Genomic DNA, 22,632 nt, shown 5'->3' on the forward strand with positions numbered 1-22,632 from the left:
TTAGCATTCCAGTTCAGCTCAAGGGGATGAGCATACTACTCAAGGATTTGTTTGATCATTGTCTAAATTAAAAATTCCCAATGGCACAAAAAGGAGGTAGTTATATTTCCACTCTGTTTGCAGTAGACAGTCTACACCTTGTGCGGGCACGTGGAGAAACCACTCACACACTGTTGTTTTACTATTTCAGGATCAAGATATTTAAACCAAACCTTTCAAGCATTCGATGGAGTACAATCTGAAAGGTAGGATTATTACTTTTTTTAATTCTCCTTGTGTAAGTTTAAAACTTACTGGCCATTCGCTATTGTAACTTCAGCACTCTACAACAGAGAACATTACAGGATTATTTTTCTCCCTGCGGTACTCCACCATATTTTCTAATGATGATGCTTTGCTGCTATTAGCACTGGTAAAAGAACAGGTTATGAACTGTGTTTCTTTCCAGCCCCTAATATTTCTGTTCTAACAAATAAAATCTTGCCAGTTTCCACTTCGAAGTTTAGGAAAAGATACTGTAAAGAACAAATACAGGAATACAAAGATGACTCATTCGAAGTCCATTAACATAGGTGAAAAATGGAAGGAGAAAAATGTGGAAATGAAGGCAAATGGTATGGGACGAACAAGCTACAGCAAGGACAGAAAGACAGAGAGGGATTTGGGGAAGGAGAACAAATTGGAAAACTTAAGGATTGATCTGGCTGGAGAGGGAGAGCATGCTTACTTCCAACAGTTCCCTATGAAGAGCTGCAGGTTATTCCATTAAATGGTCAAACGCAATATCCGGACAATTTTAAGAAAGCTCCTTGATCCATTTTTTGTTTGGTTGTTTTTTTTCCTTACAGAATAGAATCATTGACTCATACTAACTGCTTACAGCTTTATCCATTTTTCATTGTATTAAGAGAGGCTGATGTTCTGACCTGTAAAACACCACCACAATACCTGCCACCAGCAATATTTTGGATGATACAAACAAATCAGAAGCATTTGAAATATTCAGGGCAAGATGATTTTTGGGGACACAAAGCTACAATTGAATACCACAGCTGAGATCACATATCCTACCTGGCCTCAATCCTGCCTAAAGGCATATATGCAAAAAACTCCAATACCTGATTGAAGCAATCTCCATAGACATCTGAGCCTACTTTCAGAATCTTGCTCCCTTAAGTAAAAATGTATGGCATACTTAAAGGACAAAGTCCTGCTAAACTCCAGCAGTGTCTCTTCATGCCCACTTCAAAAAACTCAACAGGGGAAAAAGAAACCAACCAACCAATGAAGTACTGAGCCTATCCACAAAACTGATGTGCAAACAAAAAATGTTTTCAATAAGCTAGAATGCCAAAATTACATGAGTTAATTTGTAACATTTAAGTGTACTTACACTTAATTGTTTTTTTTCATAGGTTTTATTATTTTCTTGTTTTAACTTACAAGAGTCTTACAACATCTAAAATGTGGTTTCTACCTTCTCTCCTTTGCCATCTTGCTCTGTTCACAAAGCATTTCCCAGATCACAAAGAGTCAAGATCTTTCAATAGCATTTTTTAAAGATTTTGCTATCTATAGCTGCCAAATTGCTGCAAATAAATTGTTTCTGGGTTTTCACTGCTGCACAGAACTCACAGGCAAATGCAAGAGGCAACAGCTTCCACCAGATGACGGATCGATGAAGAGCTTGATTTCATAGCAGTGTACAGTGTGCTGCTATGCTGCAAGCTAGCGGCAGCTATGTGACACTGTACATGGCATAATCACATAACATAGCTGGGAACCAGTCTGGCTTGCCAAGTTTTCCCTCACAGACTATATCCTGTGGCAGTAGGCTGTAGCCTTCATGCTCAGTCTGATATTTTCTGTTTTCCTAATGTCCCAAGTAGGATTTCTCATCGATATCAGCATCCATAAAACTGATACTATAAAAATGAAATTATTCCAGGAGGCTACAAAAATAGCCTTTATATATATATATACATATTATACATAGAAAAGTACACATTCAGTTGAGAAACAATACACTTCTAGAAAATACTAATATATTTAAGCAGGCTCATAGTCTTCAGCTGATTCTGCAAATGGAAGTCTAAGGAAGAGTGACTTCTGAGGCAGAAGACAGAAAATAAGAAGCTCCACAGCAAGTTATGCTGACATAAAATTCAAGTCAAAGGATTTGTTTGCTTTCCTGTCAGTGCTGCAAAGAAAATCGAACTGTGCAGTTTCTAGCTCGTTCAGCCCCAGAGTAATAAATATTCTGAAAGGCAGATTCTGTCCTTATTTGCATTCTCCTGTCCCCTCTGGTGAGGGTGCAGGAAACTAAGGCCACATCATGGCCAGGAGATAATCTGTTTTGTATTCACATTGCCATGTGGATCCTGCATTGCTACAGGACATTAGGGACTGCCATACCAGTTCAAACCAGTGACCTGAGTGACCAGCGATACCCTGATTCTTAGCTCAGCAGCTGAGATTAGTGCTACTTCATGTTTAAGTCACACATAGGTATTGAGATCCCCCAGCTATGCCTCATTAGGCACTCTAATTCATCAGTTTGCTCAGCAGCATCTCATACGCAGCCAAAAAGGGACATAGCCAAAAGTCAATCTGTCAAGGGCTAGATACAACTGCAGACCCTGACATGTTGATGTTTTCTTCAAATGTACCTTTCTGACCTCAACATCTGCCCTTCCTCAAGTTCAGCTGAAATTTCAATCTGATCTTTCACCAGGGACAGCAACATCTTTCAACTATTGCTATCATTAACAGATGTCTTTGACCTCTCATCAACTGCTGAATTTTCTCAGCCTTCAAAAATTTACCAAAGCCTTTAATATATCGATGGATCAAGCAGCATGCTTCTAACCTCTCTTTATACTCCTGAGATGTAAATTTATTGAGTCCTGTAAAGTTATTAAGTCCTTCTTTGTTACCTCATCTTGCATCCGACTGTTGAAATCTCACTTCTTCAGCTAGCCCTGTAGACAGAACTAGAAGCACCTGTAAGAAAGCTATCGAAAGACCTTTAGTTTTTCTTATTTCCTTAATATTTTAAAGATAGGTCTGAGACGCCTACTGGGGGAAACAAAAAAAATCACCAGATTTTGAATTGCATGTAGTTTTTATTCCAGAACAAATGGTTTGATGATCAGGAAAAAAAAGAAAGCATAAAGAACAATAATATACATATAAAAACCTCAGTGTTTCCAGTGAAATAGAAAATTAGTCAGAAATTAGTCAATGGAGGGACTTACCAAGATTTTTTTTTTTTTTTTTTTTTTTTTTTTAAGTAAACTGAAATGTCTCCACTCATTTCAGTGTATGACTGTTTCTCAAGTAGGCCCACAGAATATGGATATCCGCATTGTAAAAGGCTTGTGGTCTTCAGCATGCTCAGACCAGGACACTGAACAGGGGTGAAATTACAGTATATCAGTGAATCAGGATAGAGCAGTTCAAATTTAGGTTTGATCCTCCAGCTAATATAACAAGAGGAAATACTTAGGACAGGCATTAGGTAACACCTCAAGGTACAGAAGTTTCTAGCAAGAACCAGGAAGCAGTCTCTTGTGAAGGTACATAATAGGAACTATATAAGAAGTCAGGGAGCAGGGTAGTATTTTGGAATACTCAAATATTTCAGAAATTATTAGGAGCAAATAATAGCTTTTAACAGCTACACTAAAATGATGTGAACATGGAACAGAATTTCCAAGTTATAGCTTTTATTTTTACTGCAACATATTTATAAGTTACCTCCTATTCTAAAATAAACATAAAAAAATTGAACTTGGACATTTATGGCATTCCTCAATCAGCATGCACTTTTCCTTCAGCAGCCTCATGCAACCAAATCAAACAAGTTCTCTGTATGATGTCTTCCTACTATTCCCTTGAGAAGTCCCTGACGCATAAGGCCAACGACCCTTTGAAATCCATAACCAGAACTTCAGTAGTTGTGTTTCCAAAGCTCGGGAGCAAACAATGAGGCAATTTTACCAACAGAAAGAGAAAACTCCTTGGACTACCATGGACCTAAGACCTTTTTATTTACCTATACATATATGCGTATGACACCTAAGGAGAGGTACATGTATATAGAAGTACAACCTTGCAACCTAACCTGCCATGTCATTTCCTTATCACAAAGGTTATGGCATAAAAATGACAGGCCACTTCTTCTAGCTGAATCTGAGCTGGCCTGCAAGACTGGGCAAATGAGGCAAAAGAGTCATGTATTTCTCTTTAAAAGATTCACCGCATCATATGTATCATATATACAACGCACAGGAACTCTCCACTGTCCTCAGGGAGGGAGGAAAGTCACAAGTCAGCTGCCAGTGCTCAGTTTCTACCTGTACTACTGCTAGGCCAGTGGGACTCAGATTCTCTGTGTTGTAATGCCTAGCTAGCAGAAAAAGAAGTTATCCACATGGACAACCTGTCCTCAGACCCTATTCAAGCTTTCATTTCTCTAAGCCCAGGCCCATCTACTGTATATCCCATGGATGTACATCATCTGGTCAGGATAGAGCCTTTTAAGTACAGTCAGGAAAATAGGGCATTTTAAAGGATTTCTTATTCCAATTCCATTATTAATTGTGTTCACTCTACTACTTTTAGCATCCTGGTGACACTTCGGTGAATTTTAAGTGCTCAAGCCCAAAACAGAAATCCACAGCACTCTCTGGAAGTCCACAGACACTGCATTTCCACCAAGGTGTCTAGCTGACTAAAGCTGTTTTGATGGACTAACCAGTGCTCCTACCATCTTGACAGGTCTCACCAAAATATCTCTTGCCAAACTCATCTGGGAATTGTAAAATAAGCAGACTATTTGTATTAGAAATCAGGAAAGGTTATCCAGCCAAATACATTATAGAACAGGGACTCTAAGTTAAGAGCCAGGATTTATAATCAAATATCCACGTGCATCTAAGCCAGGAGGGACAAGGCACTTCATCTGGATACCCAGCCAATCTGGATACCCTGCTGAGAGCTCATGAAGCCCCTTGCCCTAGGGTGTGACTACCAGATTTCCTGTGGCCTGAAACTGCATTGTGTTGCTGAGGCTCCAAAGCCTGACAGGTGCATTAAGGCCGCATCTCATATAGACTTAGAGCACAATGTCCAATCTAAAACACAGCACCCACAGCAACTCCCAGTCAAAACCCCCGGAGAGGCGGTGACAATTTTACATAGTATTTAAAGGGTTAGAGAATTACCTTGTATTCTCTATGAGCCAAGTTAGGTGCCCTGGTTCAGTTTGACCCTCAGCCTCAAAGCCATGTCTTGCAGCTATCAAGTCACGTCCTTGATGGCATGCTGTGCAGAAGGCTGCTGAAGCCTGCCACTGGGAAGGGAGCTGTTCCAGGCAAAGCGTAAACAAAGGAACCTGTGAATTGTAGCCCCATGGCAGCACTATCTCAGCCCCTAACTCTAAGGCTCTTTCTAGAAATTGGATTATAATATAACCAAGGTTATTCAGACCAAGAGCTGGAACCCAAGAATCCATTCTCCAAAGTGCAAAGTTGCACAGGCTTGCAATGAGACACTTTAACCTCCCAAGAGAGATGAGATTTCAGATACAGTCCCTCTTTGTTACACAAAAAATTGCTATAGCTATTTTGAGGCTCCAGCTGTGTTCCCAAACACAGGTCCCCACTTGTGCCTAGCCTAACATAATTACTGAATCAAATATAGTTTCTCTGCTGATTGCTTCTTTCACACATACATGACCATCTGCTTATCATACCCTTTTTTTTTTTTTTTTTGCTTTGTCACACATTTAGACCATGCATCCCTTGGGAAGGAGTACATTTCTATGTTTGCCTCTGCACAATATGACCTTAAACATGATTCGGGGTTTTATGCCCCACTAGAGTATAAGCTATTATATTTTAGAGAATTAACAATTTTAAAAGACAGGAAATATAAACGTCAGTAACTTAAACACCAGACAGTGATGTAAGTTTGGGAAGACCAGATGTAGGGAATAAGCTTGGCTGAAGAGGAAAAGAGTGTTTTTATGCTACAAGCTATATTTGTTTTTCCTTTGAGCAAAGCTGCTAATGATTGTGAGAGTTTTACCCTTTGCCCCACTCTCTTTTAATCATCAAAAAAATAAAACAAACGTTTTGTATGGTAAATAATGGGGGTTGGGAAATGTTCTGTGACCTAGTACTGTGAGTGATGAGGAATTAGTCAGAGAGAATGCATTTCCTCTTAAATATCTTATAAATATTTAAAATCAATTGCAAAGAGCGTAACAGGAAAAAAGGACGCCTTCAGATCACCTCCAAGTTGTAGCCCATGTGCCCTCTGGGGCACTGTACTGCAGTAATACAGGCCTCACAAAAAGGTCCACCTTTCCTGTGAGCTGGCCTTACATTCTCAGAGGTGCTTGCAAAAAAGCCTACAGCTACCAGAGAGATTAGCCAGTGAATTAAATAGTATGTGAAGTAGTAAAAAGAATGACTTTAAAATAAAAAATATTGGAAGTGGAAATAGGAATCTATGATGAGAATAAAATATGTGACTTCATATGCTAATACTGTCAGGGAACCACTAAGGTTAAGTGGCTGACCTTACTAGTTTGGAAAGGACATTTTGAGGAGGAGCTAGCAGGACTTAACATAGCTATGCATATTATAGCATTTTTTGGAAGATCAGCTTAGGCAATAACCAACAGTTACAACTCAAAACAAAACACCTTTTGTAAAACTGATAGCATCTACTTTTCATTACCTTCCTCTTCCGCCAGCGCACCTGCAAACAACAAGTGCAGGTGTGCTCAGGCTGAACTGGCAACACTCAAGCTTCTCTGCCTGGAGACCTGCCCACCACTGCACCTTAGTTTGGTGCAAAACAGCTGCATGACAAAGCAAGAAGGTGAAGGGGCAAGGTGGGAGCAGAAATACCATAAGGATCTGATAAAAACATAGCTAAATGCCTGGGGACATGGGGAGAGAGCAGCTGTAAAGAAGGGGAGCAGATTCTGATGTTGCATTTGCATCAACTCAGATGCTCCGCTTTCTAGGTAAAGTATTTGCACTGGCATGTAACAACTGGGAGTTATTGCCATTGCCAGCTATACTAGTATAGTTTCTTGGTATTACAACTACACATATGTAAGATAACATATTTTTCTAATATCAGCAGAAGCAGGCTAAATCTGACCTTTTCTCAGCTCTTTGAGTGAGAATATGAATGTAAGCAGAAATTTCCATTACTCTGAGCATCCTGCCTGCCAGAGGCTCTTCAGATTGTAGCCAGACATCACGCTGGCAGGATGCTTTTTCCCAGCGTTGAGAAATGCCACAGCACAAACCCACAATTAGAGGACATAATTGACTCCTGCACAGAAGTTATACCTCTCAGCTAGGAGACTGCACTCTCCCTTGGGTGCTGTTATGAATAATCCAAAGATATAATATGCGGTTTGTAATATTTCATGTACATAGTAATTAGTGTTGACTGCTAATGCTGTGATTCTGGGACAAAGAGCACAGTAAGTGCAAATTTTTGACAATTATTATTATTATTGCTAATTTCGTGGATAAACACTTGATACACACATACATTTTCAGACGACGCCATGCAGATAGAAGTTAAAATCATGAAAACATTACTTGCACTGGTTATTTGGCTAGTAGGCCATAGTTCAATGGTTAGCTAATCATAGAACAGTTTGGGTTGGAAGGCACCTTTAAAGGTTATCTAGTTCAAACCCCTGCAATGAGCAGGGACATCTTCAACTACATCACATTGCTCAGAGCCCCGTCCAATCTGACCTGGAATGTTTTCAGGGATGGGGTATCTACCACCTCTCCGAGCAACCTGCACCAGTGTTTCACCACTCCTGTCGTAAAAAATTTCTTCCTTCTGTCTAGTCTGAATCTGCTTTTTTTTAGTTTAAAACCATTACCCCTTGTCTTATCACAACAGACCCCACTGAAAAGTTTTTCCTCATCTTTTCTCTAGGCCACCTTTAAGTACTGAAAGGCCACAATAAGGTCTCCCCAGAGCCTTCTCTTCTCCGGCTGAACAATCCCAACTCTCTCAGCCCATCCTCACAGGAGAGGTGTTCCATCCCTCATTTTTGTGGCCCTCCTCTGGATGTGCTCCAACAGGTCCATGTCTTTCCTGTGTTGAGGGCCCCAGAGCTGGAAGCAGTACTTCAGGTGGGGTCTCACCAGAGCAGAGAAAAGGGGCAGAATGACCTCCCTCGACCTGCTAGCCATGCTTCTGATGCTGCATTGATGGTTCATAGGACACGCATAGTGTTTGTTGTTTGGGTGTTTGATATTAAATCACTTTGCTCTGTAATTGCCTGAGAAGTGTGGGATTCAGCTAATTGGAAACAATTCTCTTTAAGTGTCACTTGGTTTGCTTTTCTCTTTGCTATGACTGCTCTCATACCTTTGTCATTTAAGGGTTCTGTTATCCTGTCACGTACTACCTTGATGAAAGAAAAACATGTTGTGATAGCAGAGCTACTTCCTTGGTAACAAAAGAACTACTCTATGTCAGAATACAAAGCATCAACATTTATGAAGCAATAACTGAGTGAGTCCTATAAATTCCCAGATAACAAGCAACACATGTTTCTGAGGAATGAGAATAGCCAGTTTTTGATATCTGCCCTGTTTAAAGTCACTTTTCTTTCTTGAAAAAACTACCAGTCTAAATCAGTTTCATGGCTTCATTGGGAAGAAGCATAAATTCTACCCCTAAATCCCTACACACAAAACCAACACCAAAATTCATGCCTTGAATAGCATACAGAATACATCAAATTCTTCCCTCACTGAAACAAACAGCCATTGTCTGTACACAGTGCCAGTGTGTAATATCACCCAGAAGTTTGACACTTCAGTCACAGAAACAAATAAAGCATCAGGCCACTGCCTCAAACAACATACAATCCATGGGCTCAATTCAGCCTGGCCAGGGAGAAAAATAAGAGAAAGAATCATCTTTGAAAAAAATACATAAATATTCTTCTTAACAGCTGAAGATAGTGTAAGAAGGATTACTGGCATTCATGCAATGATGACATTTATCTATGAAAAACAGGGGATTTGATCTGAAAAGGAACAAGCAGAGAGTGGCAATGGGGGTCAAACAGCCAAAGCTGACTGCCTTAAGTCACCACTGCAGTTAGGCTGGGGCTGAAGAAGTTTTGTCCAAGTCTTTGATGGGTCCCTCTGTGTCAACTTCTCTTACCTTCACAGTTAGCTGTACTAGAGATGCATACAAACTGTTCAGTGGGCAAATAAGGCCTCAATGGACAATAAAAGTGGCTGATATACCTGTGCAGCTCCCTAGCTTTGTTTGTACAGCAAACGGAAAGAGCACATTTGGGGGGGAGGAGTAACAAGGGGAAGGACAGGCAGTGATAACCTTGGCCATGACCTTGTGCTGGCAGGATAGCACAAGGCTCTTTTTGGCAGACACACTGTCATTCCTTACTCCCAAATATAGACCCTGCCTCTCTCAAAACAGGAGGACTAACCAAGCTGCACCAGGGAAAACACTTGCACAGTTCCCTTTTCTTGCAGAGCAATGCAGACAGCAGGCACTGCGGGGTGACTGTGGAGTCAATCCCCAGGTCATACTCCGTCAGCAGGATGGGATGGCCAGGTATTCTCACTAGGGCTGGACTGCATGATGGCTGAAGCATGGAAATGACACTTCAGTGCTGCACTTTAAGATAAAGTGTGAACAAAGAGACTACAGTCATTTCAGCTACAGAAAAACAGACAAAAAGAGCCCATGAGGTAGGACCCACTTCCTACAGGGGAACATATTACGCTATTTCCTCAGGTTAGTTCATTTATTTTAGATTATATGACAATTCAGTTGTTCCCTGAAGAACATTTAAACCAAATTTTCAGACTAAGAATCAATCAGAAAAAAAGGAATGTAGGCAGATTTCAGTCCAGCTTTAAGTACTAGTCCTCAATGCAGTGTTAAGCACAGACTTGTTATGAAATTATTGCCTCCCTAACAATTACACTAAGTTGAGAGTTGCCACAGACTCTAGAGACTCCATGAAAGAGATCAGGCATTCTATGCCACTTTTATTTTCACAATTTTTTTCGTTGTCACCTACATGCTAAATGTGACTGTTCCAGCCAAATCAGGCTGTAACTTTCAGGTACAGGAGAACTGATCCGGAGTTTTGTAGTAAAGTTTTCAGAAGACATTTATCTGTGAGCTACAAAGGTTTTCTCAGTGTTGTTAGTCTCCATAGAGCATTAGCAGGAAAGGATTCTGGGCCCAGGATGTTGGTTTATTTTTCCCTCTCTGTCTATGGAGGCACTCTGGCCTCATAATAGTTACTAAGGTCAGGAAACAAAACCACAAGATGTGAAGTGTTCTCTCTATTCTAAGCAAAGTGAAATAATTCTTACAGATTATATTCATCCAATAGTAGTGATTAGCCTGCACAGTTCATGGCTTATGAAGTTACTTTCCTGCTCTTTCTTCCTTTACCACCTTTTTCCCCGTTATCCTCTCTCTACTACAGGCTGGTGATTTTTTTTCTACTGTATGTTTACTAGTTTTCTAAATTTCTAAATATAGTTCTTCTTCTTAGCTCTACCATCTGTCCTACAATCTTTCCATGCTTCTTTGATATTATCTGTCATCCAGATCAATTGTTCCTCTGCCTCCACCCCTCAGTAACACATTTCACTTCCCTCCTCCAACCTAGACACACCTGACCATTTCTCAGACCTTGGCACATGCTGAGGACAGCCTCTGAAATCTTCCGAGAGGTGTGAATGCCTACTCAGCACAGAAGGCAAACTGCACCTCCCACTAGGAGAAGCTTGCCAAGTGCTAGAGCTCTCTAAGGTTATTCCCACCCAAAATTCTTTATATTCCCTCTGTACATATTTCTCTGCAGACAGTTTCTCTTCCCACATTTGCTTTTGTGAATATATCTCCTAGCTGGTTAGCATTTGGCATCTATATGAGACCTTGCTAGCAAAAAAACCCCCACTAAGTAAATTGTGTTTGTGTTAGCAATGAGGCAGCCAGGCTTAATTTTGGTGAGCGGCAGTTTGCATCCATTGCAAAGAGACTGGCAGCTCAGGCCGGTACCCTGAGAACGGGCAGGTTTCACTGAGGAGTGCAAAACACAGCAGACTGACGGGGAAGACACCAGCAGGATCTAGACTGAAATGTGCCTCCACTGGAAAAAGTGAGCAGGAAGAGATGCCTGCCCCAGGCCCCTGGGAGATGCATCATTCAGGCTTAGCAGCCCAGGCTCAGCAGATCTTTCCACACGTGGAAACAAAACACCTTACTTTGTAATCTGGAGTGGGACGGGATGGAGGAGAGTGAAAAGCCAAAAAAACAGCAAAAGCTCATAAAGCAGCAGGGTGTGGGGCAGGAAAAAATCCAAACCCCGAAACAACTGGCTTAAAAAGAATGACTCAAATCAAAAGTCACCAAGCCAGAGTTTATCAATTTGAGACCTACTAGAAAAGCTATTTTAATATGCTCTCCCCTCACCTTTCTGCCTCTGCTCTTGGAGGAGTTTTAAGAAATAAAATAAAAAAAAAAAAAAAAAAAATCAAGACAGTAGACAAAACACACCATGAACAAAAATAAGATTGGCCTTTTTCTGTTTCTATGTAAACTTCCAGGAATATCGAGAAAGGCTGTCAAACTATTTTTATTTCTCCAAAATATTTCTCCTTCCCTTTTCATAGCATTATCTTTCGTTTGCCTTTTGTTTATTCATAACACAGCTACAGTTTAAATAGACAATAGAAGCTATGTTATTACATAATTTAAAATCAGATACGTTGTGTTTCTCAAATCTGATAAAGCAAAGCAGACTTCTCTTAAAGTACATTGTGACTTGTAATGCAAGGTTACGTTTTTGGAGTCAGATACTATTCTTCTTATCCTCAGCAAGGTCTCACACTTTAAGAAAAGTCCCATTTCATTCTCTTCTCAGATGTCACCATAAAAATATTTAACAGCCTCCCCTTTTTCAGCATTTGTTTTACTGATGGGATTGGTGTTCTGCTCTCCTCAAATCAAGTCTACTTACTACCTCTTTAATAACCATAGCAGGATTTTTTCCCCAACTGATTTTAAAATAGTTGCTCTTCTGTATCATTTTCTTTTAAAGGAAGAAAGTCACTCTTTCATAACATCAGGTCTTCCTAGTCTCTGTGAACACTCATTTAATACATTGCAAGGACATTATACCTAGACTATTTTTTGCACTGTCAACCAAAGTCTGCTGGGGTGGCTGGGGAAAACACAGAGTTGGGCCTCTTCCATCTCTTTCACTGAAGAAAAGTATCACAACCGTAACTGAAGCAAGCACTGACACTGAATAGGCAAACCGCAAGGCTATCCTACTCTCACGCTGCAAGAATCTGATTATTTTGTAGAAACTGGTACAAGCTGAACCTCAGGGGCAAACTTTAGAAGATTCAGCAGCTACTCAAAGCTGGAAAGTGAAAGTTCAAAATTAAGCAGAGTAAAAAAAAAAATAATTCTAGGCCCCCCTCAATCCTCTGACCTGAACAGCTCCATCTCCTTCCTGTAAGTGTTCCATATGTTCCAGTGCATGTCTAAAAAAAACAACCAAAAAACTTTAATTAACATCTTAGTAGAGCTTTAATGCCAGATCATGTGTTAGTGACTGCATCGTACCCAGTGACAGAAATTTACAGGCCTTCAGAAATTTCATGATTGAGAAAGAATGATGTCTAGGATTAATGGCAGTTTGGTCCGAATTCTGAAGATCTAAATATTAAGGCCAAGCATCTTACTACCATTTTAGACAGGCAGCCTTTTTTTGAGGGGGGGAAACTAGTTCCTGTTTCAGGGATATGAAATAACTTATAAAGTATTTTCCATATGTAATAGTTTATTCATGCCAAAGGACAGATATAGTTGTAACTAATCAGTGGAAAAGCTTAACGCAGTAGCTACAGAGATAATTTGAACAGTTACTGTATTAAAAAAAAAAAAAAAAACAAACAACCAAGCTAAAACCAACCACCATGGAAGTAGTTCCTAGGAAAACAACAATTTCCATTTATAATTGCCTTCTATGACAACCACAAGCATATTTGTAACAGAATAAAGGACAGCAATTAGCACTTCCCGATGGTTAAAACATATGAGCAAGATTTTGTGATTTAAAAATCACAAAAAATTATAAATAAAAGCACTGAGTGGGAAAATTGTCAGATAAAAGTTTAAACAGTAGCAGCCTGGCCTGAAGTGCCCACACCCAGCTAGAAGCAGTATGTGTTCTCAGAACTGGTCTGCATACAAACCAGGACTGGTTTCACCAAACCTATTTTAAAGCCAAGCCAAACATGGTGTGGGCATGTCAGTGGGCTCACATAGCAGTGACAGCATATTACGTTATCATGATTTATCAGAGCTGAAATAATATTTGTATATTCTTAGCCCATGGCAAGCATGAGGGATGGTAAGAGTCTGTATAGAAAGAAGCTTAACATAAGCCAAACTACATTGCTTTTCCCCTGAACAGAGATCACATGGTGACCTATCTAACATGTGGTAACCTGCCACCCACTGAGACTTGAAGGTTGAGTCTATCAACAGCTGGTCAACTTTATGCAGTTTCTGTTCTTTCAGTTTAGAAGCAGGTTTAAGCGAAAACTAAAGATGTCAGTCAAATCCAAAATCATGTCCACATAGGGCTTAGCTCAACTGAATTAGCTTCAAATCAGTCTTAACCTAAGGAAGGGCTATAGCTAATTCAGCTTTTAAGGTGGTCAAAGTAAATTGTATTAAGAATTCTTTTTTGGCTGGAAAAGATGGCTATGCCAGCCAACTCAAATAAGCCCCATATCTAGTCAAACCTGTCCAAATGCCTTTGTACTGTAGAGCAACTGCACATATGGAGGGTCGGCACAAATGACCACCTCACCAGTTATTGCATCCTCTTCAGATGAAAAATCAGAATTCCTGCTATGATGTTATTGAGGGGTGGGGGACAATGACATGCAGCACGAGATGAGCAAAATGTGGAAGAGAATGCATTTAAGGAAGAGAGAGAAGCAGCACTAAGACAGAGGAAGCAAAGCAGGTGGCTTGCAAGCCATCCCAATGGGCACCAAGCTACAGCAAGCTGGCTACTACGGATAGAAGTTTCTACTCCAAAACAGTTCACATGCAGACAAAGACAAAAATCATAGGTAGGAGCAGCTATACCCCAGCTAAAACCAGCTGCTCAATGACTGCAGGCCCTTAGAGGCTCCAGGAATGAGGGGCTTAACATCAGGCATTTTGTTCAGTGCTAACACCAGAAGAAGACAGATTTGGGGGGGGAACGGGGGGGAAGAAGTGAGACAATTATCCCATACAACAGAGAGTTTTGATTGTAATTTCTGCTAGCATAATAACTGGTGTGCAGTTCAGGCCATGCCTGGTAAGACTAAATCACTACTACTTTCCTTTTGTGTTTTGTGAATAAATAACTCTCGAAAATACCCTGACCTTGCATCATCAGTTTCTGTTTTATGGGAAGTGAGCTGCTGTCCTTAGGCAATGGCAAAACTCTGTGAGGTTGTAGAACATCTCAAGAGAAAAACAAAGAGCCTGAATAGCAATGGACAAAACATATTAACAACCTGTCCTGACTTGATTAATTTGAAATAAGATAGCCCCAACCCATAAAGAATAATGGGATGTTCAGATCTGCACCTTCACTTCAGGTTCAGAACATAAAAGTTCTCAAAGGGCCAAATTAGCAAATTATTTCTTCCCATAATAAAAGACTTTGGCATATGAACCATGTAATGGATAGCTATTGGCATCTCACTGGGTCAGGCAATGACACACATACACAGAAAGCTTGCAATATACAGAGATGCAGCAAAATGCAACCACTCTGCTAGCTCCTCATGGTTTAACCTCAGCCAGAAACTAGGACCACGCAGCTGCTTGCTCACCCCTCCTCTGCCCTGCCCCCAGTAGGGTAGGGAGAAGAGGGAGAAAAGGAGGGGAAAGGGAAAAAACTCCTGGGTTGAGATAAAGACAGTTTAAAAGAACAGTTACAGAAGAGGAAAACAACAACAATGGTAAAGGAATATACAAAATAAAGTGACACAACACAAATAGCTCTCACCACCCAATGATCGATTGCCCAGCCCATCCTTAACAGTGATCCTGGATTCCTGCCCCCCAGCCGACACCCATCTATATACTGAGCTTGTCGTCTATGGTATGGAATAGTCCTTTGGCTCTCTTGTCCTGTCTATGCTCCCTCTCAGCTTCTATGGGAAGCTGAAAAAGTCCTTGACTAGTGTAAACATTACTTAGCAAGAACTAAAAAAATATGTGTTATTGACATTTTTCTCCTACTAAATCCGAAACTCTGCCACTACTAGAAAGAAAATCCCAGCTGAAACCAGGACACAGCTTCAGTCAAGCCCTGAAGAATTTAGCGTAGCAAAACGCAGGCGCAAGACACTGCATATAATAAAGTGCCAGTCCCAGCAATATGTCTGTGTCTAACTAAGAGATATTTTCACAAAAATGTCACCTCAATGCTCAGTAGCTCTCACAGAGCCAACTAAGTGGGAACAGGAATTATTAGGAATGAATAAATCTGTGGTTCCCCACACCTTGAGAACTCTACATTTGTGGTTCCCACACCTCATCTGAGAAGAATGTTGAAATGCAAAAGACCCAGAGAACCACCACAAGGACAATCTATAGGCATGAAACAATGTCAGTACAGGTAATACTTAAAAAGATGAGGATTCTTCAGATGGCATATCAGAACTGAAGGGGCAGTACAGGACCTGTACTATAGCGACAATAGGACATGACGCTCACCATCTATCCTAAAACAAGAAGGCATCAAATATTGCTAGTAAGAACCAGGTTCAACTCAACCAAAAGCAGGTGCTGCTTCACACAGGTAAGGCTGGGCTGTGAAACTCCCGAGTAAAGGATGCTGTAGATGCTGGCAGTTTACTGGAGTTCAGAAAACAACAGGACAAATTCATGGAAGAGAAGTCCATCAATAGCTGCCAAATAAAAAATAATAATAATAAAAAAACACACACCCTCCCCCTCCCCCCCCCAAGAAAAAAAAAAAAGAGCCCAGCACTACTCTCTGACTCCAATCATAAAATTGCGTAGGAAAATATTCTGGGAGAACACCACTACCTGTTTAAGAACTGTTAATTTCTTCCCTAGATTTTTTCCCCAAATAAAGGCCGCTGTCAATGCAAGACAGCAATCTCGAAAGACCCTGAACTGCACTACATCCATTCTTGTGTAGACATCTTTCTTTTTAGCTAACAAAACCCTTCTAAACATGAGCAACATTTTCAATGCAATTGCCCATACATTAATTTCATAATGCTTCACTCATTTCCCCTCTCCCTTGCCTTCCCTCTCTCTCTTTTCAGATTAAAGAAAATCCAGATGGGGTGCAGGTGCTGCAAAATGATACAAAGGTACAGCAGAACAAGAGTTCCTTAGAGTGAATAAAACAAATGCATTAAAGCGTATGTCAGTGCTTCCCTACACCCGTTGCTTAAATTAAGCCTTTTTACAAGGTTGGAGTTTTCCTGAAGTTTACAGTATCTTTAAAGTCATTCCAGAGCACAGGCATTCTGATTTCCTGTGAATATCCTTTTGATTTACTGCAAGTGAGGTCCATTTCTATAATTCCTATCCCACAGAATAATTGTGTGGCATTGGACTCACCTTTAGCAAAGCTTTTTCCTCTTTTAGGTAGCATGAGCTTTGCTCAGTTTAGTAGAATGAGGAGCACAGACTTTGTCAGATCCTCCCTCTCCTCCTAAGCAATCAAAATGTTTCCATCATAGCTTTTAAATTTAGCTAGTTGTGGGGACAATTCCCACATTAAAAGACTCCCTGGAGTTTTAGAAAGACAATGTTTCAGTCCCACTTGACAGTTACTGCTTCACTCAGGCACATCTCTAGAACAGGTACGGAAGTGGGAAAGAAAACTGGTGCTATGAGAGAAAGAGGGGATATAAAGAAAAGAGAGAGACTCTGGAAGAAATAAGTCAAGGAAAAGTTAGGAGCGAGAGGAAAAATTAAGACAGGAAAAAGAAGGGGACAAAAATAAAATAAAATAAATAAAAAAAAAGAAAAGGACAATGACATAAGATTTGAAAAGAAGAACACCAGGAAAAAAAAAAAAAAGAGATTTTAGCAACTACACGAGGACATATTAACAACTTGTGTGATGACTACTCATTGGCTACTAAAACCCTCAGAGAAAATAAAAAATAAAGCTGGAAACATGCAACAACCAGCACAAGGTTCTCCTTGCTCCTGGTGAATCTCAGTACAGGAGTTAGTTAGGGTCAGCCCCGGGAGACAGCAGACCACAGCACAGTTCAGCATTTCCATTCGATTTTAGCTCATTCTCAGGACCCCAGGTAGAATTTAGTGACACTGATTCCTCAAGCTCTCCAGTTTAAAAAATTAAGCTTAATTCTTTTTCTAATTATATTAACTGTCATTAACATTTCCTCTACATTTTTTCATTACTCCAGCTATATTTTTGATCCAGAAGAAGTACAATCACCTGGATGTATTCCTGAAGTAAATAGCTACAAACACAATGAGCAAGGCAGCAATAAATCCAAATTCAAAGAGAATAGTGAAATTCAAGAACATAAAATTGAACTCCATAAAGATGAGCTAAACAGAACAGAAAATAAAAATCAGGGAAACAGCACAAAAGAAACTCTCTGGAACCATGGAGGCAATGATTTTCAAGAGGATGGTGTTGTGAAATGCATTGCAAAGCTTGATGTTGCGGTCAATGGTGGCAACTCCTGTGCTGGAGTGCATACCATGCTCAATCCCAACACAAACCCAGTGAAAGAAGCCAGCGAACAGGGAACATCCAGCCAGTCAGCAGAGTCTTCTTCAGCCAGCATTAGAGACTTTTACACCAAACCAAATAGGTCTGGCCAAGAACTTGAACTAGAGGCAGGCAGACAGAGGAAGGCAGCCTGCAATGAGCCAAACAGTATTCAGGATGGGAACTCCCGGTCTGCAGAAGATAGCATCTTTCTCAAAGGAAGTACAATATTGGAGACACAAAACAATGCCATACAACTGCCAGATATTGATTATCCCCATAATGTCAATCAAACCAGGAACTATGTTGAAAAAGATAGCTTTTCAGTCCATTGTGCACATTCAGACAAAACCACTGGGCCTTCACCAATACAGGACCAGGACCTTTGTGTAACTCTGCCTTCGCCTATGAAGGAAAGCAGTATTGAACCTTTTAAAACTGACTCCACAAGTTTGAGTGAGGGCATTCCTGGTGGTATCACTGCTGTGGCTGTTACCAAAGTAGTACAGGCACCCACACACCCCAACCACACAGACATCAACGGAGAAACTGAGGAGGAAGATGCAGAAGTGGCAGCAGCTCTGGCTGCACTGGAAGCTGCAACTGCGGGGGAAGATGTGGAAGATGACGATGAGTACTAGATGAAGGTTTCTTTCTAATACACTGGGTAAGATCCAGATTATGGATCTGTATCTATATGAACACATGTACAGTACATGTGGACAGCTGTTATGAACAGCATATATAAAAGGAGTTGGGACTAAACCTCTGTCCCTTCAGCTGTTTTATACAGCCTTTTAATTTCCGCTGCCTGCCTGAGGTACAGAAGTGCTCCCTTGGCTGATGTTAATACTAACACTCTTTTCTATGGGGCCAACCCAGAGGGCACAGCATCATTTCTTCCATGCAGGATATTTTGCTGTATACCCACCATACCTGGACTTGTGCAAACATTTCCTTTGGTTTTGACCCTCGAGAGGGTCTGCACACACTGCACGTTCCAGGTTCAAAAAACTTCCATTATTTAAAACAGAACTATAGAAGCCATGGAGTTAGAAACCACAGATTTTCATAATGTTAGCATGAAAAAATAAAACTGACTCAAAGTTCTATGATCTAATGAAGTATGAAATAGGGAAGGCAGCTTGGCTTGCACTTTACTGCGATTACAGTTCCATTCCAGGTTAAGCCTAAATCTATTCATGTACAGCTAGCGTTAGGATGATAACCTTCTCTCTTCCCTTACACCTCCCCTGGACTTTGATACCCCAAGTGACCTGCTTCAGGTCATTAAAACAGCAGAAGCCTTGCTAAATCCAAGACAGCGGGTAACTTCCTGTTGGTTTAATGAGCTGAAGTAGCTCACATAAGAATTGCATACACACTATCAGAGGTGTTGGAGAGGGATCAAAACTCAGTCCTACAAGCTTGGATAGATTAAAACTGTTGTGAATCTACAGCCTGAGACTTCTCAACTCTTCTAAGTTTTCCAGGCACACGTCACTTGTCTTAACAATACAGTTTGCAAACAGATTGCATCTCAAACTTCCCCAGCAAGACGTGTTTTGCTTATATACAAACAGCAACAGCCAGCATGGACCCGCCCCTGGCTCTGCTGCAGTCCTTAAACTTAGAGGAGGAAAGGAATCGAGCTTCCAAGTTGAATTAAGTGTAAGATCTGAAAATATCAGAGCTGCCTTCCCGGAATGTTTACCAATCCTTTCATCTTCAGACCAGTATGTTAACCTTTCTTGTGGGAAGCAAAGGAGAGAGAGCTCAACTTTGTGCTGCCATTGCATCAGAAGTGGGATCTTAATGGTTGAAATAGAAAATGCTTGACATTTTATATTGAAATTTTGTGGTTTCTGAGTCTGTTATAAACTCTAAATAAATTTTTTCATCTTATGAAAAATCAACTTGTGGCTTTTGTGCTTTATGCATTTTCTGATTATATAACAGTTGCATAAAAATAAGTACTAAGATATATCCTTCATTAGATATATGGAAAGCACCGACTATATATTTGCCAACAGTATATGCCGAATCCTAGTCTAACCATTAACACACATAAGGATCAGAATATTAGGAGGTGGGTTTTAAGTTATGTGTAGATATTCAAATTATTTCTGTTTAAATGTAGATTCCTTCTTTTCCTCCAAACACTGGAAGACCAAATCAAGATTTCATTTTCTCAAAATATTATTGATATCAATAAAAGCAATTAAAAAAACCTAGTCATCTTCAACAGAACTAAATTCAGCTATGAGTCACCACATTGTATCTGTAAAATAAAAAAAGCTTTAGATGTTTTTAAAGTATCACAGTACTGTTTAGTAGAGAAATCAAATGATACTTTCCTACTTTAGTAGGCCTTTCTAAGCATTTTCATAAGTGCATACAAGTTTTACATGCACATTTTTGTATCAAAGATTGCTATAATACTGAGTGACAGTGGAAGACTACTTGCAAGTTGCATATTACTAGTTATGGTTATGGCAGGACATAGAATCATGGAATAGTTTGGGTTGGAAGGGGCCTGTAAAGGTCATCTAGTTCAAACCCCTGCAATGAGCGGGGACATCTTCAACTAGATAAGGTCGCTCAGAGCCCCGTCCAACCTGACCTGGAATGTTTCCAGGGATGGGGCATCTACCACCTCTCTGGGCAACCTGGGCCAGTGTTTCACTACTCTCATCTTAACAAATTTCTTCCATCTAGTCTGAATCTACCTTTTCTTAGTTTAAAGCCATTACCCCTTGTCCTATCACAATAGGCCCTGCTAAAAAACTTGTCCCCATCTTTCTTGTAGGCCCCCTTTATGTACTGAAAGGCCCCAGTAAAGTCTCCCTGGAGCCTTCTCTTCTCCAGTCTGAACAACCCCAACTCTCTCAGCCTTACTTCGCAGGAGAGGTGTTCTATTCCTCTGATCATCTTTGTGGCCCTCCTCTGGACGTGCTCCAACAGGTCCATGTCTTTCCTGTGTTGAGGGCCCCAGAGCTGAATGCAGTACTCCAGGTGGGGTCTCATGAGAATGGAGTAGAGGGGCAGAATGACCTCCCTCAACCTGCTGGCCATGTTTCTTTTGATGCAGCCCAGGATATGGTTAGCTTTCTGGGTGCACATTGTCGGCTCATGTCCAGCTTTTCATCCACCAGTATCCCCAAGTCCTTATTGTCAGGGCTGCTCTCAATCCCATCATCCCCCAGCCTGTAGTGATACCAGGGGCTGCCCCAACCCAGGTGCAGGACCCTGCACTCAGCCTCATTGAACCTCATGAGGTTCACATGGGCCCACTTGTTGAGCTTGTCCAGGTCCCTCTGGATGCCATCCAGTCCATCAGGCATGTCAACTGCTCCACTCAGCTTGGTGTCCATAAAATTGCTGAGGGTGCACTCAATCCCCCTGTCCATGTCATTAATGAAGATGTTCTGGTAGCATACATCTGCTTTCATATTGTGAGGGCCCTGAGGGCATCACAAGGCCTGACTGTCAGTGCTCCCCACAGCCCTGCCTAGCCTGGCCATAGGCTCCACCGAGCTAGGCCTACCTGCAGGCTGACAGCCCAGTCCAGCCTTGGCCTGGCCCCACCCTGGAGATGCCTGATGGCCTGGGCTGGGGTTGCCTCAGTGCCCCCAGACCCGCCCCACTCCCAGGCTGGGGTAGAGAGAGAGGCCCCAGCTGCAAGGCCCAGCCCTGCCATGCCCTGGGTAGGGGAGCCTCCGCCACTCCATGTCCCAGCCCCAAGGAGCCACCAGCCCCTGCTGCACTCTGAACCATGAAAAATGATGCAAGTAAAACAAACAAACAAACAAGTTAAAGAAATGCAACAAAATATACACATTTTTTCAATATCAGGCATATGCACACCTCAAACCTGCAGGATATAGAAAGCTTCCCACATTCAGACATCTCTTATCTGATATCTAAAAGTGCCCTGTGCCGGTTTTGGTTTGGTTTTGATTTTTTTTTTTTCTGGTGGTGGTGGCTTGTTTTTTTTTTTAAATATTTATGGTTTTTATACTTACATATGTTTATCTTCCTTCAGCTCCACTGAGTGTCAAGAATTCTTAGCCATTTCTAACACTGCAGTACACTTTTCATAATAAATGTGAAAGACGATTATTTCAGAAATCATTTTTAAATACCACACACAATTTCCTCCATAATATTCAGCTATTAAATAATTATGTGAGAACCAAATCTTCTTCAGTTCCCTCAGATGTTGATGCAAAGAAACACAAACACTGCCTTGAACAATCCATTCTGCTCAGACAATTCTGAGAATAAAATTTAATACCTTGAGAAAGCAGATCAAGTCACAGGAAAAAGTTACTAGAATCAAGAGTAAACTGTGTATTTTAAGACTTCTCTCAAAAACTACACAGGTTTTAAGACACCTCCTCCTCTTTACTCCAAACACCATAACTTCAGATACCAATCAGTTATATTTCCTATATTCAGAGGTCTCACTTATGAAGTAAAACTTAAATGTTTCAGCTTTTTTTCAGTACAAAAGGACTTCATGAGCGAGTTGGTTGGCCAATACCTATTTTTGTTTCTGTATTTGATGTAATGCTATATAGGTGACTGTGAACACACATGTAGCAATAAAAAACAGGCAACAGGATGGGAAACTATTATAAGAGCTGGTATTTCTATGAAAGATTTTTCATCTCGGAAGCTCATGTTTTACTCGTTATTCTCCAAAGCTAGTTAATACAGCTTAAAGGGAATTTGTAACCTTTCTGTTTATAAAC

General features: G+C 40.8%; 1 protein-coding gene across 1 annotated transcript; it reads left to right on the forward strand.

Annotated features, from left to right (window-relative positions):
• Positions 1-231: 231 nt before the first annotated feature.
• On the forward strand, positions 232-18,612 carry PGCKA1 (PDCD10 and GCKIII kinases associated 1). Its single transcript, XM_082483141.1, has 3 exons — positions 232-245; positions 16,440-16,487; positions 17,562-18,612. The coding sequence occupies exons 2-3, from the start codon at positions 16,456-16,458 to the stop codon at positions 18,514-18,516; spliced, it is 987 nt and encodes a 328-aa protein (XP_082339267.1). The 5' UTR covers positions 232-245; positions 16,440-16,455; the 3' UTR covers positions 18,517-18,612.
• The last annotated feature ends 4,020 nt before the right edge of the window (positions 18,613-22,632 follow it).

This window comes from Vanellus vanellus (genome assembly GCF_965231255.1).
Source record: "Vanellus vanellus genome assembly, chromosome: 4".
Classification (NCBI taxonomy): Eukaryota; Metazoa; Chordata; class Aves; order Charadriiformes; family Charadriidae; genus Vanellus; species Vanellus vanellus.